Below are 16197 nucleotides of genomic sequence, written 5' to 3'. Positions count from 1 at the left end.
CAGAGGAAAGGTTCATCAAGGGAATCAGTATTGTGTGTCCAGATCCATAACTCTCTAAATGTTTGAGCTGTTCTATATATATATATATATATAGGAAAGTGTGTCCAAACTTTTGAGTGGTACTGTATATATAAATAATGTTACTACTCTAGTGGCCGTTATATTGTACCAGAGAAGCAGATGGGCTCAAAAAGTTTATATGAAATATTAAAAGATGTCATTATTCCAGTGGTGATCTACTGTGTGCAATAGCATTTAGACATCATTACTGCAGCTGCTAGAAAGGGCATAAAGTAGTTCCTTTGGGTGACTTATCAAAACCGTCGATATTTTTATTTCTGTTGAACAATGACAACCAAAAAAAAAAGGAGAGGAACTTCTTTAATTTAAAATGAATATTTTATGTTAACTTTCACGTTAAATGAAATAGTGGACATACTGAAATTTGATACATTGTAGTGCTCCTGACATCTTTGTGACTATAGTAATTATCCAGTAATACATAGGACTATGAAAGCGGCTATTCTGTATGAATACTTGAGTTAAAATTTAAATGCAGGCATTTTAACTTATAAATTAGCTTTTTAGCAGGACAATAACGTACTAGCAGAACTTCTGTTGTTCCAACTGTGATCAGAAATCTGAAAGGAAGAATTACCTTGTGTTGCAACAAAGTGAATGAAAAACATGGGATTTTTGCGCTATTCCCTCTATGATATTTTGATGGAAATAACAGCATCTAAAAAGTTCTTGGTATGGACCACATGTGTTTTCCCAAATCTATGTTTGCGCAGCATTTCTGCATACTTGCTCGCTGTTCTCTCCCTTCCCTCAGTCTGGACAAGCATATTCAAAGACTGCAGAGCTGAGTAGGGCGTCTGTCCGTCCAGCATGGTCTCAGCTATGAGCACTGCACATCCTACGGCCCAACATAAGAGACTGTTCAAGACCATGAAAATTATGAAACTGCGAATGAACATTTAATAGAACACTAAAACAATTAATACACTTTGCGCCCAAAGCCTCAAATGGGAAGTTTTTCATGAAATCTAATTTTACAAAACACAAAAGTTGAAAAAAATTTATATATAATCTTTTTTACTTGCCCAAAGAGGTTGCTTTGCAGACCCACACTACAAAATACAATAATCTACTAAACTCTTTGTATGGTGTTGTTCAGAAAGTTTTCAGTCACACTTTGACACAAAGCATGGCATCCAGGAAGTTGTCTGTGTGCTGGACATGTGTTGCAATGAAACCGTGACTCTTCAAGAGCAGACTGTAGTCTGTCACGCTCCTCTGTTTCCCCTCGCTCATGCTGAGAGCCTGCAGTAGCCCACGCCTTGGGCCCCTTCTGTCTTCATACAGGAAGATCTCATTTAGCAGGAGTCCACAGCCTGGCAGCATGGTGCAAGTGCATGATATTTATGCAGTTGTATAACTTCAGAATACATTAGTGCTGGTTTTGTATCTCCTATAGCTCCTTCTATTAGATTTTTTAAGCAAATAATAAAACCTGAGAATAATGAGAAGGAAAATAAAAGTATCACCACTTAGATTTAGCTTTGACCGTACAAGCTGATAAGAAAGTGGTGTTGTGATTTTTAGAGCTGATATGAGTTTCAGACTGAACTTTTTGTCAAATTGACTGAAACCAATCTAATCTAACTGCGGATACGAAAAACTGCAGACGCTTTATTTTTACTAGCCGTGACTGAAAACATCATTTGATGTTGATTTCCAAAACATGAGTCAAAAGGATGTAAATAAGTTTAAGATGTAAAGAATTATACCTGGTGCGGCTGCATCTGCAATTTCTGTCAGCAGAATATGAACCTTCTCATCAGGCCAGTCATGAAGAACTCTTGCCAGGATGTACAAATCTGCTTTGGGCAGCTCGTCTTGAAAGAAATCTCCTGTTCAAACAACAAATAAAAGTTACACATTTTGGACAACAATCCCCTAGCTCTCTGAGACCAAAAAAAAAAAGAAGTTACATTTGATTCTGAAATATTAATGATTAAGATAGTAAAACAGACCTGCAACAAATGAGACTCTGTTGTCTTTCTGCTGCGGATAGAAATGTTCACTCATCTCAACAACAGCAGGTAAATCAAAAACTGTCACAGACAGCCCTGGATGGGCTTTAGTCAACTCATAGGCCAAGGCACCTGTACATCCTTGAGAAAAAAAAAAAACAAAACAAAAACAATGACAGGAATTGTTTTGTTCTTGAAAATTTCAATTTTAACCTTTTACACTTTATCCTTACCTCCGAGGTCACAGGCTGTTTTGAAATTGGACAGGTCAAAGGCTGTTGCCACGGCTTTTCCAGTAACTTTAGCGATGCTGTGCATAGCTTTCATGAATCTCAGTTTCACTTCTTGGCTGTTGTAGTATGTATCCTTTAAATCGAAACATGACACAGAGGAATAAGAAAATACTCACACTTGGGGTACATTCTTAACATGCTGTCATCTGCATTATAGAAATTTGAGACTGAAGTTGGAGATAATTACCTGAAAAACATCGTCTGATTTTTTGCCAAAGGCCCTTTCGCGCTGGTTGGTACCCTCCCTCACAGCACTCTCAAGGTGGGAGAAAAGTGGCCACACTGTGCTGTTACAATGCTGGATGTATCCGCGTAGGGAAAAAGGTGCATCCGACCGCAAAAAACGCACAGCAAGATCTGCGTTCTCGTACAGAGGATTGTGGTGCACTGCGAGTGAAGACACCATACAGCAAAAACTGAGTTTAAAGGCTTCAATCACATGAAAGTAAGAAAATCAGCATCATGTCATTATCACCAGACTGGGCGCCAACTGACTTCCATCTTTGCTCTTCAACAATCCCAGAGACACGCAAGCCTCCAACAGGCGCTCAGTCCCCTTCACAGAGGCTTTGATCTCCTTGGCCACTTGTGCTGCATCCAGCCCTGGTCTGCTCTGCAGAAGATCAAAGATGCACAACTCGGATGCAGTGAACAGCGCCTGAAACAGAGCAGAATGGACACAAAATGTCTTTATTTTGATGTGACGAGACGTGAGAAAAACATTTTTTTAATTAAAAATCTGTGCTGTATGATGCTGTTACACTATTGATCTAAATGGGACTAAATGGGAATATTTTGTTTCTTTTCAAAACAAAAGAGCAATTTCCTGAGTTCTACATCTGTTCTATAACAATGCCCTTTTCCTATGCATTGCACACCCCAACTTTTTAAAGGTCTTTTTTATTTGGAAAAATATGCCTCGCTCTATCTATCTATTTGATCCAACACTACTGAATCTTGCTTTTGAAAACATTTTTATTTTATTAGTCTAACCACTGTCAATGTGTTTCCAGGCAACCTGCAAAGCCTACAGGAAGTGACTGCATCTCAACAAGAAATAGTGCAGCACTGTGCAAAGCCCATCCCTTTGAAAAACCACATCTTGTTGCCTTTCATCATCTTTTCTATACAAATTAAAACAATTGGTAAGTTTTAGAAGTTGTGCTGCACAGAGAGCCAGTCTAGCTTTTTCCAGTCTTTATGCTACAGTAGGCTCACCACTTCCTGGCTGTAGATTCATATTAAGCAGACAGATACAAGACTGTTATAAAGTTTATCATATCACTCACAGAAAGAAATGTTTCTAACTACTCCTTGTTGACCTAAACACTTCATTACATCTCAAACAATACCGTTAATATTTCACAATGAAAAGTCTTCACATACAGCTTGACACACTGTGTGCCCATCTACCTTTGAGGCTTTGAATCCATCCATTAGCTCAGTGATTTGCTCCAAGTCCTCTTTCTTAAGCTCGCCATCCTCGTGCTCTGTCACATTCAGTTCAATTGCCTGCCCCCTGCTGGGGGTTGAGGGTAACGTTGCTTTCTCAGGGTCCTGGAGTTCGGCTGATTGGATTTCAATGCGTTTCGACAAGCTATTAACCAACATCCAAGAACCCTCACCCACTTCACTGTTACTGTTCTTCTTCATTACCTATAAGAACAGATGGAATAATAATAAAATGTAAATAATGTAATGTAACGTAAATAGAAAGAAAAGATAGAATAGATAGAAGAGATTAGAAAGAAAGACTGACCTTATGAACAGGGCTGAATGAAGGGCTGTCATTGGTGTGGTGTGTTTGACTTGCAGATGGGCTGTTTGGTCTGGGTTTGGGTTCAGAATTGCGTTTGGTTGAAGAGCTGGTGCTGTGGCTGAACTGTGTTGACATTTTGGGTGGGGGCTGAGTGGATGTTGAGGTGGCATGACTGCTGCTGTTGCTCACATGGACAGATGGACATTCCTGGTCAGTGGAGGAAGTGCTCTGATTGTAAATAAGATCTAGCTGTTTGCAGAAGTGGTTGAGGGGGAAGCCCACTACATTCAGGAAGTCTCCATGGACGTATTCCACCAACATGCCACCAAGAGCCTGGATGCCATAACCACCCGCCTTGTCCCTAACACACAGACACTCACATTTCACAACAGTAACACATAAGCTCGAAATGACACAAAAACAGATCCACTCATACAAAGAGTGGTGTTTTTGTAATAATGGGTCCATCTAATGCAGAACAAATGAAACCATGTGCTCTCAATGACCTCAGTCAAGATTTTACTTGTTGCTGACACAACTAGTGTCAAAAAGGATAAGGTAAACACAACTGGAACAAAACTCAGGCATCAAAGTCCAAAAACGAACAGGTTCATGAACATCCAGTGACACTGATGTTCAGTGACTAACTGCGTGTTGAAATTACTACACACTAAGTGAAATCAATAGCTTTTACATATGTCAAAGTTCATACTCACATGGGTTCACCACTATTGATGTACTCCCAAAGCATATCTTCTGAGAGATCAGCAAACTTCACCTTTGTTTCTTCATAGAAGTCAATCAGCTGATAGTCAACTTCTTCGTCTGCAAGTCACGGAGGTTCAGAAATGAAATTCCCCCACTGACGCCACCACTACATTTGGCCTCCCCATAAATGTGTAGTATATTGCCTGAAATCCTCAATTATTACATGTCTACAGAAAATGAACGGTAAGTAACCATTAGTGAGGTGTGACTCACTTTCTTTCTCATGACACAGGATAATTGCTACACCAGTGAAGACACTGTGTTCTTTGCCACTTAAGCTGGACAAATAAGAAAAAGACAGAATAGAGACTCTGTATATGACCATTTTGATTCTTAATATAATTTCAAACTGAAATCAGAATAACCCTGACCTTGACAGCATCCTGTAGGCATCATCTTTGTCCACTGGCTTCTCCAGAATTTTGCCATCCACAGTCTGTATATGTAAAATAAAATAAAATAAAAAAAAAGCCACAGTGAATAACAACAGACTTATATCGCAGATAGTAGGAAGATAAAATGGTGTGATGCTTTCTCACCACAATAGTGTCTGCTCCAATTACGATGTCTGGAGTTTTTAAGTGTTTCTGAAGCAGAATGACACACATTGTGGTATGAGTAGTTAGAGTAGTAGTTAGTCTGTGTAGAGTCATACAAAAAAAATATCTTAACTCACAAAAGGCATCCTCCTCGCAACCTCCAGAGCTTTCTGTTTGGCTGTCTCAACTGCATACTCATAAGGTGCTTTAAAAAGTCCCTTGTCAAGAGTCTCTTTGAACCAGGAGGGTACCACCTCAAAGCGCAAGCCCTAAGATGTAAGCAAACAAAAAGCATCTTCAGTTTATTTGAAGACTGACGTCAATGTTAGCAGATGAAAGTAAGACAGTCTAAGGTTTCTCAGTCTGAAAGCTATCCACATGCATCACTACTATACATGTAATCCTTTAAATTAGGAATGTGAACATATTTTGACGGGAAGATATATACTCCCCATGGGCAGGTGCAATAGATTTAAACTTTGTAGTTTACCACATGTAATCAAAGCACATTATTTCTACTTTGTTAAACAAACCAGCAAATGTTTTCTGCAGTGAGAGAAGAATAATGGGCTACAAGAGAGAAACCTTTCCCAGTTCAATTTGATAGAACATTTTTTTGGTTTTCACAGTGGCCAGTTGTGATCTGCATGACCGTATGAGTTTAAATAACAAGAGAACTTACTGCATTATGGAGAATTTCCAGTCTTCTTGGAGAGGAACTCGCCAGCACGACCAGTTTTCCCAAGAGCTTGGAAATGACAGGCCTTAATACCATGGTGGCCCTTTGGCGTTGACTGCCCTGTAACAAATGTATGTAGTCAAACTCAGCAAACAGAAATCAGGTAAATGCAGCTGCTCAATTATGTGCTGTCAGTGAGGACAGACCTTTATGGTCCTCGAAATATTATATTAAGATTCACAATAACCAAACCAACACCAAATATAATATCACACCGGTCACTTCAGTCACCCATGTTAAGAAAATGCGTTTGCGGCTTCTGTCAAGTGAGGATTTGCTGCTTTTCAATCAATTGCATCATTGTTAAAAAAAAACAAAAAAACGTTTGGCCTGTAGAGAGTCCGTGTGAGCTACGGCAACTTTCACTCTGCTTTTAGATGAGACTAAAAGGATACACACACAATCCCATATTTGCATATAGTTGCATATAGTTGTCCTATTTTTGTGCGTGTGGCAGACACAACATTCCTGCTAACGTGTTAGCTTACATCACTTCCTAAGATATTCTCGTGACTGTTTGGAGGATTTTCGGTTGTTGCTTCAACAAAAAAAGCTCCCGAAAGTGAAAGTTAAGGAAATCTTACTGTGACGTCTCGTTACTAGAGAGTTTCTGCCGCTACAAAGAGACACGGCCAACTGAGGGAAAGCGTATCTAAAAAGAAAAAGCACTTAAAGGAGTTTCAGCGTTAAATGAAAGAATACGCGGAGGACAACTCACCGCTGCAGAGAGAAGCTAACAGCGTGGACGGCTCGCAACCGCGACTGACGTCAGTACGCACGCACGCGTGATGACGCGTCATGACGTACATCCAACTGTAGAAACCAGCGACCAGCTGTTCCCGTTGTCCCCGTTATAGTGTGGTACAAATAACGAAGTAATAATGATGAATATAATAATTTTATTAAAAAAAAAAAAAAGAAAGTAAACATGCAACAAGAACAAGGTTTTAAAAAACAAGAGCAAATTAGTCAAGTCATTTCAGAGTTACAGAGAGTGTGTACAGCCATAACATTATGCATTACAGTGAAGTGTACTTGGCCAGTGAAACATTTTTTTTTTTTTTTTTTTTTTTAGCTGCATATGTTCAGGGTAAAATACCAACAATACCAATGGCCACCAAAAGAGCCAACAACAAAAACAGCAGAACATAGCAACTGGATGAGGATGACTTCCTTCAGACATAGAAAAAAACAAACCAAATAAATTTCACATTTGACTGAAAACAAGATGTTGCAAAATGTAGTTGGATGCAGACTCATACCTTTGGCATACTCAGTTGTGTTTGACTTCCTCTTACATGCCTCTGTGACCCATTTTTCCCCTCTTCACGTATCCCTTCCCTCTCTCTCAGCTACGGTGTGCAGCATCAAAACATATTTTTCTCCTCCTCGCCTTTATAAACATGTTATGAATTGCACAAGCTCTCCTTATGCTCCATTTTCATGGAGTCCCCACTACTTTGACTCTGAATATTTATTATTTGTCTCAGCTTGTGTCTGAAATCCCTACAAGCAAAGTAGTAAATGAAGGGATCGAGGCAGCTATTCAAACAGCTGAGGCAGAGCGACATTTTGTAGGCCATGTAGACAGACTTTTTATAGAAGAGCCTTAGCACACTGTGAACCAACAGGAGGATGTTGTTGGGTGCGAAACAAACGGTAAAAACCAGGAGAACAATAAAGGCCAGCCGTATCGCTCTCTTTTTCTGGGCTGTTTTGGAATCACTGGCCAGTTTCCGAATGACACTTACATAACAGAACGCTGTGACACAGAAAGGGAAGATGAAGAGAAGGAACACCATGGAGAAAAGAAAGCCTGCCCAGGCCCCTACGGTCGGGAGCATTGTTTGCTTTAGCACATCAAAGCAGGTGGTAATCCCAAGTTCAGGAATTTCATAGGTGAGGTCTGTGGTCATCAGTGGGTACAGAACGCTCAGCACTAAACCCCACATGAACACACAACTGATGACAGCGATGGACTTCCTCTCCCTGGTTAGCTTGAATTGCATTGGCCAGACAATGCCAAGGTAGCGGTCAATACCGATGGCCATCATAGTAAGGACAGAGCAGTATATGTTGGTGTAGAAGACAAGGGTCAGGACGCTGTAGGTGGACATACAGAAGAAGAGTGTTTCAACAATTCTTTCCACAATAATTTAATATTTTGGGAAAAGTGCTTGTTTTTATTTTGACGCCACAATAATTTCTCGTCCTTTAGTTTGACTCTACAGCTAGCAGATAGCTATCATTAAAAAAAAAAACAAAATACACACACATGCTGGTCTTGTTTGTTAAATCTTTGGGCACATTCAAGTGTAAAAAGGACACATTGTGAATTTACAGGGAGTAAACCTGGAGGTAGCTACTAAGAAAGAAAGAAAACACTGCTGATCCACGAAATAGTCTGATACATATATTCAACATCATCCTGCAGTCATAAAGAATACCTGCACATTCTGGATCCAAGAGCCCAGTGGTATCCTTGGAGCAGGTAAGAAATCTGGAAGGGCAGGGCAGCACCAAGGGCCAAGTCAGTGAGAGTCAGATTAATCATGAAAATGATGGAGGGAGTCTTGGGTGTTGTACGGAAGATGAGTAGCCACAGAGAAAGACCGTTTCCGACTACATTAATGCCAGTGACAACCGAGTAGATAAGGGATATGATGATACTGGTGTTCATGTCCTGAAACAGGGCCATGGTGGCGTTGTCTAGTTTAATGCTGCTTGAATTTCCCGGCATAGCTGGTTGGGAATGGCCTCCAATCACCTGTGTGCCAGAGTTAAAAGAAAAACTTTGTGAGCTCTTGAGGAATAGTATGTAAAAGAGCGCACAAAGAGAATAAAATCCCGACAATTCATACACACCAGACAGAAATAGCTCTTATCTCATTGCCAGTTGAAATAAATAATGCTTAATCTAACCTGAGAGCTGCACGCTACTGAATGAACATTTCTGCTGAACTGTGAAAACTGATTGACTGACTGATTGAAGGTGTGAAATAACTACTGTAAAATGCACTTCAGGGAACCATCACCCAGTGTTGTTGTATTCGTGCAATGTGTTTGGTAGACTTTTCACACAGGAAATGGACATGCATGATTTGTGCCAACTGTCACACAAGCTAATGTTTTCACACAAATCGTGTGTATGGGGCATGCTCACAAAGTGATCTTGTAAACCTAATTTCAGCATTATGTCTTGAGTTTGACGGTTGACACCTCAGAAATAGCAGAGTGTCACTTTCTGTGACACACGATATACCTAGCGGTGTTGGTGGTTGTGTTGGACTCTGTAGGGATTACCACAAAGCAGACAGAGGTGAAATCCACAGTTAAACAACAGAGAGCAATTGAACTATGCAAGTTGAGCAAAATGAGAAGTTCACAAATGTCACAACACTCAGCACAAACACAATAAGTATCATCGCCCTTGCTACAGAAAAACATGGCAAATTCATCTGTAAAGCACTGTACATATATTTATGCGATGATGTTTAACAATACATACGTTTATAACACATTTATATTGGAAGTTAACAAATTGGACATATAATGTACTATGTACCTTAAACTAACTTTGCACGTTGGATGCACGTTAGGTATTTGCTTCTTTGTGTCGTGTGTGACAAAGGGCAGAGTATAGTTTTAGCTTCTCTTTTAACTCATATTAAGTCAGTGAGAAAATTTTAACACTTCAGATGTTAACCGAAGAGTTATACTGACACCATGAAAGTACACAAATAATACAAAATGACAGCGACCCCCAGCCCCCCAAAAAAATAACAACCCACTAAGTAACTAACAAGCGTGATAGGTCAGGTCCAGTTGAAAATAATAGTTACACTGGATGGCTGTAAAGAAGCAGCTCTCAAAATAAAGCTTAGAAAGAGTAGGTTGAGAACTCACCTTCACAAAGCACAAACAAGACTAGAGGTAGGCAGACTTCTGAATTCCAGTTGCAAATGGGTGGCACAGCTCTTTACTAGTGAGGAAATGTGGTTTGAACTTGCCACAAAGATAGAGAGGAAATGGGCCATGTGACAATCTTTATCCTTCTAACTGTTGTAACAGCCACGCGTTAGATTCAGTCTTGGAATGACTACACACGCACATGTGTAACGTTCTCCACTCCAACTACTGTGACAGCGAGCATGGTTGTGCGATGCCTTACCATGTGGTGAACGAGCAGTCTCCTCAAAGCAATAGTTCCGAATGTGGGACAATTAAACATGAAAAGGGGCTTTGACGGAACCTTAATGGTAAAGCAAGTTTCAAGTCTGTGCCTTGGATGTGGCTAAAATGTCAAAAGAAGTTACTTTCATTTATACTCATACATAATAGTGTTATGTAATACATGAATGCAAAAAAAAAAAAAAAGCCCCAAAACAAAAATAAATCAAATCAAGTTTCATATGAATTGAATAGGGTTTTCATAACGGGACTTTCAGGGAGGTGTAGATTGTATGCTAAAGCAAAATTACAGTACAAAGATTTCCCCGTGACGAAGCGCTTGATATCTGTGGTTAGGAAAAACTCCCTTAAACAGTCCAGGAACAGGAGGAAGAGAACATAGCATAATGCAGTTCCCTCATAAAGAGGTATTACCGAGATCATGATAAAACATTAAATAGACGGATAATAGATACAACTTCTAACAGCAAAAAACGGAAGATTAATTAGAATTGGCCCTGTGTTTATAGACTGAGCAGCAGAAACAATGGGAGAGAGTGATGACAACCCATCAAACGCACACATGCACTCATATTTCACGAGATTCACAGGATGTGTTCTGGTTGACTTCCTGTTGAAAATGACACTTCTGCTTTATCTACAGTACATGGCTGCACCAAAAACACTTTCATTGAGATGCTTTTCAATACAGTAGAAAACAAAGACTAAAATCTTCTCCTGGCATCAAGACCAGCAGAATTGTTTTTTTGTTATGTTTCGTTTTGTTTTGGGAGAAGCCAGTATAACTGAAACAGTGAAGCATGTTTATACTAACTAAGACTTGGGTGTTCATTTTTTCCTAAGTATAAATGAGTCATATCTGTCATTTGTTAAATCTGTACTATGGGCAGTGCTGCCTCGCCCCAACTATAACTGAACTACTACTACTGAAACACTCACTCGTAATGGTTGAACAGTTTTTTATTAAATGCGGTGAAATAAATGAGGAAGGAGAAGGTACAGGATGTATTATAACCAAAGAAAGGTGATATGAAGATAATATAAGGTTTGAGGAACAAACAATATTACTTAAGATTTGTGGCTTTTCCATTGCTGTCAATTTACATAATTACAAGAAAACCACGAAAACAGCATAAACAAATGACAGTATCATTTATCTGCATCATATTTAGAAATCTCAGGTTTTATTTCTTGGAAATGTTTTATAAAAATGTAGAGAATGTGTTCTTTGTGGCTCATGGGTAATCATGTGTAAATCTTTGCCAACAAAAAAAGTTTTGTCTGTGTTGTACAATCCTAAAAGTAAGATGGACCATGTGTAAGAAGACAGAAATGAGGGAAAAGTGGTTAAACATGTCAACATTGTCAACAGTCATACCTCTTCCTCCCAGTCACTCATGTTCACACACAAATGTACACACAGAATTTCAACTGCTTCATTTTATGCACCCATTCTCAGTAAGTACTATTTAGATTAAAAAGTTTATAGGATCATTAAAAAAACAGAGACCTCTACAAAGGTGTGGTAAGACGTTCTGCAGCAAGGGATGTGATGATGCTTCCACCAGCGAACTATTGAAATCACATGAGAGCTGCCCATCAGAGGAACAGAGGAACACACTTCGAAAACAAGATTGCGGAAAGAAGAAATGACTCTCATCTGCCTTGTGAGACAAAGCTTTGATGAAACTAACAAGTTTGCAGGAAGCAGTTTAGAAAAAATGAATCTGTGCATTTGTCGTAAGACAGCAAGTGATTGTGAGAAATCATGTTGTTCAAGCAGCAGATAACAAATATAGTTTGTTCTACTTCTCACAATGTTTATTCAAAGATTCATATTAATGATACATCTAGTGGTTGTTCTTTGACTATCAATCATTGGGATACCTCAAATACTTTGCTAAAACATTTGCTAAAAATATTCATGCTTTACCAACATTCAAAGAGTTTCATTACGCCTAAACACAGAAAGTTACGAAAAGACAGTTTGCTTGTGAAGTGCCGTCTCCCTTGATGGAGTTTATTAGTTTTATGAGCTCAGTTATCCACACTGCTCACTGCTCTTCTTTGCTTTTGTCAAACCCCTTTTCCTGCCCTGTTGCCATGGTGGCAACCTCATAGCAATGCTCTGTCCCGGGTTCTGGTGAGGGGCCCACGGGGATGCAGTCGTAGCCTTTGCCTGCTGAGCTCATGCGCTTGCGGTTGCGTGCGCCTGGCTGATAGAGTTGCATGGCTGGACGGTCCTGCAGGGAGAAAAGAGAGCAGGGACATGGGAGAGACAAGTAGCAACACGATTTCAATCCACGGCCCATGTACTTTATGTAAACTAGTTGTTTTTCATCTTCTCATTTCATTTCACTTCTCAACTCAAGGCGATGAGTGTAGCTTGTCTTTGTGACATATTTGATGATTATCATCAACCACACACCAATAAATCTAAGCATCATGACTGAGAGAGAGAGGTCTGCATCAAGAGAGAAAACACCCCATGTTACCCCCATCTCATGCTCACCTTCTCGCTCACCTTGTTTCGGAGGCGTTCCTTCCTACTACCCAGGTCCTCCCTGTCCTCCTTTCCCAGTTTGTCTCCACTGTCAGGACAGTAGGAGAAGCCGTGGTGGTGTCCCTCTTTCTTTGCTCGGTCCTGGCAATAGCCTTTCCCCCATTTGGTCTCATCTTTGCGCCGCATAAACTTATCAAACTCATAGTGGTGCCGCTGACGTTTCCTCTCCTCATCTTTCCCTCGGTGGTCCTTATCTCTCTGTCGTCTTCCATGATGCTCTCTCTGTTCCTTGTCACTCTCAGGCTGACCTCTAGTGGCCACAGTGAAGATTGCACAGACACCAGATGGATATTTAATACAAAGCTGTTGTTGTGACTATGAGAACAGCAGATCCCAACCTTTAATTGAGTGCTGTGGTTTGTGGTGTTGGGGACACAATTTTTAAATGTCGGGTAACAAGAACAATATAATGAACTGATCCATATCCCAGTAGAGTTGGTTCCTCTTTGGCATCAGCTTTAAGTTTATTTCTGTCCAAATGTATGAAAACAAACATCATTGAGCTGCACTTCTCCGCATTCAGGACAACACACACACAGTCAAATCAATCAGCAGAAAATGACAAAAAGTCAAAGTCGGGTAGGATTTGTTCGCTGACTACTGGACATGCTTTTCAAAGTCTTTCTCTGTTACAGAAGAAGCAGCTCTGACGATGAAAGCTGGAGATCAAAAGCTTAGAGCCCTCACCAACAGATTTACCAGTAAAATGATCAGTGACGTGTTACATATATGTATACATGTATATAAAAGCTCTGTGAGAGAGGAGGGAAGAATTTAACTTACTTCTCTTTGGGGTCCTTTGACTTCACTTGTCCTCCAGCTTTCTCCCATTTCCCCCTGTCTGTCTCCCCAATGTCACCCTTGTCTTTTATTCTGTCTGAATCCACATCGTCGTCTCTGTCGCTCTTCTTCAGGAGCTGAATGCACAGATGACACAGAAAAGCTGCATAACTAAGCTGCTGCACTGACTGAACAAGCGTTTCTAATCAAGCATACATAAAAACTATTCTCAGGGAAGTTTTACTTTGATTTTGATGTCTTTATCAGACAATTTCTTCTGCTTTTCAGCCTCTTTTCGTTTACGTCGCTCCTCCTCTCGACGCTTTCTCTTCTCTTCCTCCCTTTGACGTTTCTTTTCAAGCTCTCTCCTCCTCCTCTCTTCTCTCTTCTCCTCTCTTATTCTCTGTAAGGGAAGACACAGCAATGAGAAAAGAAAAAGATTCCTTCCACTTTCTGGGGCATGTCAGTAATTTCCTTTTTTCTTACCTGTTTCTCGATTTTCTTGTTTTTGATGTACTCCAGCAGTGGTGTTGTTCGCTTGGCTAAAAAAAAAAAAAAGAACAATGAACCAAACAAATGTTGACTAACTTATATCTAAATTGTCAAAACCTATTCTAATGAATTGCAAGAAAACACTCTGTACCTATGAGCTCTCTAGTCTTGGCCTCTATTTCTCCCAGCAGAGTTTCGGGATTGGCCATCGATTTCTCCTCATCACAGGAGTAATTCTCCAAGAAGCGCTTATATTCTGGATCTGACAGTTACAGCAAAATATGAGCTCATCATCTGTGATATTAAATATTAATAGTCAACAACCTAACAGTATGTCCGCTGTTCATCAGGCATTAATAACAGTTAATGCTCTGAGCTTCATTACCTTCTTCGATGCTTCCAGCTTTGGCATCTTTCTTCTTTAGCTTCTTTTTAGAAATCTTCTGAAAGGGGGCAAACTCCACCACTGCAGGATACTCTTGGCCTGAGTAAATATTGGAATAAAAGGCTGCTCATCATTTAACAAACAAGCTATCATTGGCGACAATGGCAACCAAATCTCTAAAGCCACCTCTCTGTCCACCAAATCTACAGAACAAACGTGTTTCTGTTTGCATTTAATAAAGCACCACGCTGACCAGATAATAAAAAAGAAATACCCTTGTTGTCGATGAAGACATAGCCATCAAATCGGTCCCTAAAAAGCAGGATATCTTCAGGGTTTTTGAAGTTGATGTATGCTCTGGAGAACAGGTGAGGGTAGAGACTGTCAAAGGAAACACAAAGAAGGACAAGAAATCGTTAAACTCAGAAAATGAAGAACATGGAGGACTGAGATTAAAAAGGTTATACCTTTGATCTGCTGGGAAGAACTCAAAATAGTCGTAGGATGGCAGTGGACTGAGCTGCTCTTCTAGTTGGTCCTTTGACAGGTTGGGAGGGAGCCTTCGAATCACCACCTGCAATGTACCGTTGAATTATTTTTCCTGTTGTTCAGATAACGGCTGCATGATGCATTTCAGAGGAGGATGGTTCTGCTCTTCAGATGTTGCCTTTTCCACCTCCAATTGAAACTCAATTCACCAAGCTTAATGCTGCATGTTGTCTGGAGTGTATTTTCACCAAAATTTCCATTTACAACCAAATATTAATATGATTTCATTTTTGTGAAAGGTTTATAAGACAATCATGGAAAAGAAATCATTTATATTTAAACTGATTTAAAGCGTCAGTGAAAACTTCAAAGAGTTGGAATAACCTGATACAGACTGAAAAACACCGATACAATTACATCAATACAAGAGAAACAGGAGAAATTGGTTGCAGCATGACTCACAACCACATCACACCCGGATCTGTAAATGAGGATTTGGGGGGTGGACAGAGCGGGTTTTAAACCACAGATGACGCAGGCATGTGGACGGGATTGGACGTAGTGTTGTAATAACCTTTTTGCTGCCGTGCAGTGAACACTTCCGGCCAATAACTAAATCAGATAGCACATGAAATGAAGTCAGAGACGGAGGCGGAGGATGATGAAGGTGGAGGTGGCCGGAGGTTATAGGTTGGGTGTCGCTGTCCGCGGTGCTGAACTGATCCCACCTCCATGTCTGTTTTCCACAACACGAGCAGGACGGCGCAGCGAAGACGCTCGGCCCCCATCTCCTCCCTCCCACCTACACCCGCCCCCCTACCTTTGTAAACACCTCCTTCTTTTCTTCTTTCTGTTTGGGGTTGCAGGGAGCGTTTTCCGCGTCCCTCGGGATGTCCCTGAATTGTATCTCGACGACGTTTTTCTCCTTGCCCGCAGTCATTTGGTCCTTTTCAGACCTCATTTCTCTCCATCTCCCTCTTCAAGCTCCGAGCGCGGAGTGCTCGCGAGAGTACGATCATATCGCGAGGGGGAGAGAGATACGGGGAAACTGGAGCATGTTTGTGGGATCCCTGATGGTGCGCCACAGTCACGATCAAACCAATTAAACAAACAAACAAACAAAACCCAGATGTATATTTTAATTAATTATATAGTGCATC

General features: G+C 40.4%; 3 protein-coding genes across 9 annotated transcripts; all 3 read right to left on the bottom strand.

The window, feature by feature from the left end:
- Window positions 1-364: 364 nt before the first annotated feature.
- On the bottom strand, window positions 365-6914 carry asmtl (acetylserotonin O-methyltransferase-like). Of its 6 annotated transcripts, XM_029529900.1 has the most exons (16): window positions 6856-6914; window positions 6081-6197; window positions 5536-5667; window positions 5399-5446; window positions 5231-5295; window positions 5073-5137; window positions 4808-4916; window positions 4092-4452; window positions 3746-3988; window positions 2828-2990; window positions 2520-2719; window positions 2273-2405; window positions 2040-2180; window positions 1794-1916; window positions 1160-1397; window positions 812-919 (listed from the first exon to the last, which is right to left on the bottom strand). In XM_029529900.1, exons 2-15 carry the CDS (start codon window positions 6171-6173, stop codon window positions 1192-1194), a joined length of 2082 nt encoding a protein of 693 aa, XP_029385760.1. In that variant the 5' UTR covers window positions 6174-6197; window positions 6856-6914; the 3' UTR covers window positions 812-919; window positions 1160-1191. The 6 variants fall into 6 exon arrangements, with proteins under 6 accessions (XP_029385756.1, XP_029385757.1, XP_029385758.1 ...); XM_029529896.1 differs by lacking the exon at window positions 1160-1397 and having other exon boundaries at window positions 365-919; XM_029529897.1 differs by lacking the exons at window positions 1160-1397; window positions 6856-6914 and adding an exon at window positions 6626-6751 and having other exon boundaries at window positions 365-919.
- A 235-nt stretch (window positions 6915-7149) lies between these two features.
- On the bottom strand, window positions 7150-10269 carry p2ry8 (P2Y receptor family member 8). Its single transcript, XM_029529905.1, has 3 exons — window positions 10044-10269; window positions 8585-8904; window positions 7150-8240 (listed from the first exon to the last, which is right to left on the bottom strand). The coding sequence occupies exons 2-3, from the start codon at window positions 8875-8877 to the stop codon at window positions 7544-7546; spliced, it is 990 nt and encodes a 329-aa protein (XP_029385765.1). The 5' UTR covers window positions 8878-8904; window positions 10044-10269; the 3' UTR covers window positions 7150-7543.
- A 1590-nt stretch (window positions 10270-11859) lies between these two features.
- upf3a (UPF3A regulator of nonsense mediated mRNA decay) lies at window positions 11860-15998 on the bottom strand. Of its 2 annotated transcripts, none has more exons than XM_029529904.1 (10): window positions 15858-15998; window positions 15016-15122; window positions 14823-14929; window positions 14549-14647; window positions 14315-14425; window positions 14158-14213; window positions 13916-14074; window positions 13675-13808; window positions 12853-13144; window positions 11860-12571 (listed from the first exon to the last, which is right to left on the bottom strand). In XM_029529904.1, the coding sequence occupies exons 1-10, from the start codon at window positions 15996-15998 to the stop codon at window positions 12383-12385; spliced, it is 1395 nt and encodes a 464-aa protein (XP_029385764.1). In that variant the 3' UTR covers window positions 11860-12382. The 2 variants fall into 2 exon arrangements, with proteins under 2 accessions (XP_029385764.1, XP_029385763.1); XM_029529903.1 differs by having other exon boundaries at window positions 12841-13141.
- Window positions 15999-16197: the final 199 nt, after the last annotated feature.

The sequence above is a fragment of the Echeneis naucrates genome, chromosome 21 (genome assembly GCF_900963305.1).
Source record: "Echeneis naucrates chromosome 21, fEcheNa1.1, whole genome shotgun sequence".
NCBI lineage: Eukaryota > Metazoa > Chordata > Actinopteri > Carangiformes > Echeneidae > Echeneis > Echeneis naucrates.
The sequence above is the reverse complement of the archived record's forward strand: the minus strand, read 5'-3'. Positions and strand labels throughout refer to the sequence as shown.

Coding starts and splice junctions, on each gene's coding strand:
- asmtl (XM_029529896.1), bottom strand. CDS start 6,173: ATGGTATTAAGGCCTGTCATTTCCAAGCTCTTGGGAAAACTGGTCGTG. Junction 5,447..5,535: donor TTGCGAGGAGGATGCCTTTT/GTGAGTTAAGAT, acceptor ATTCTGCTTCAG/AAACACTTAAAAACTCCAGA. Junction 3,989..4,091: donor CATTCAGCCCTGTTCATAAG/GTCAGTCTTTCT, acceptor CTGTTCTTATAG/GTAATGAAGAAGAACAGTAA.
- p2ry8 (XM_029529905.1), bottom strand. CDS start 8,877: ATGCCGGGAAATTCAAGCAGCATTAAACTAGACAACGCCACCATGGCC. Junction 8,241..8,584: donor CTTGGATCCAGAATGTGCAG/GTATTCTTTATG, acceptor GTCCACCTACAG/CGTCCTGACCCTTGTCTTCT.
- upf3a (XM_029529903.1), bottom strand. CDS start 15,998: ATGAGGTCTGAAAAGGACCAAATGACTGCGGGCAAGGAGAAAAACGTC. Junction 14,930..15,015: donor TTCTTCCCAGCAGATCAAAG/GTATAACCTTTT, acceptor TTCCTTTGACAG/TCTCTACCCTCACCTGTTCT. Junction 14,214..14,314: donor CAAGACTAGAGAGCTCATAG/GTACAGAGTGTT, acceptor TTTTTTTTTTAG/CCAAGCGAACAACACCACTG.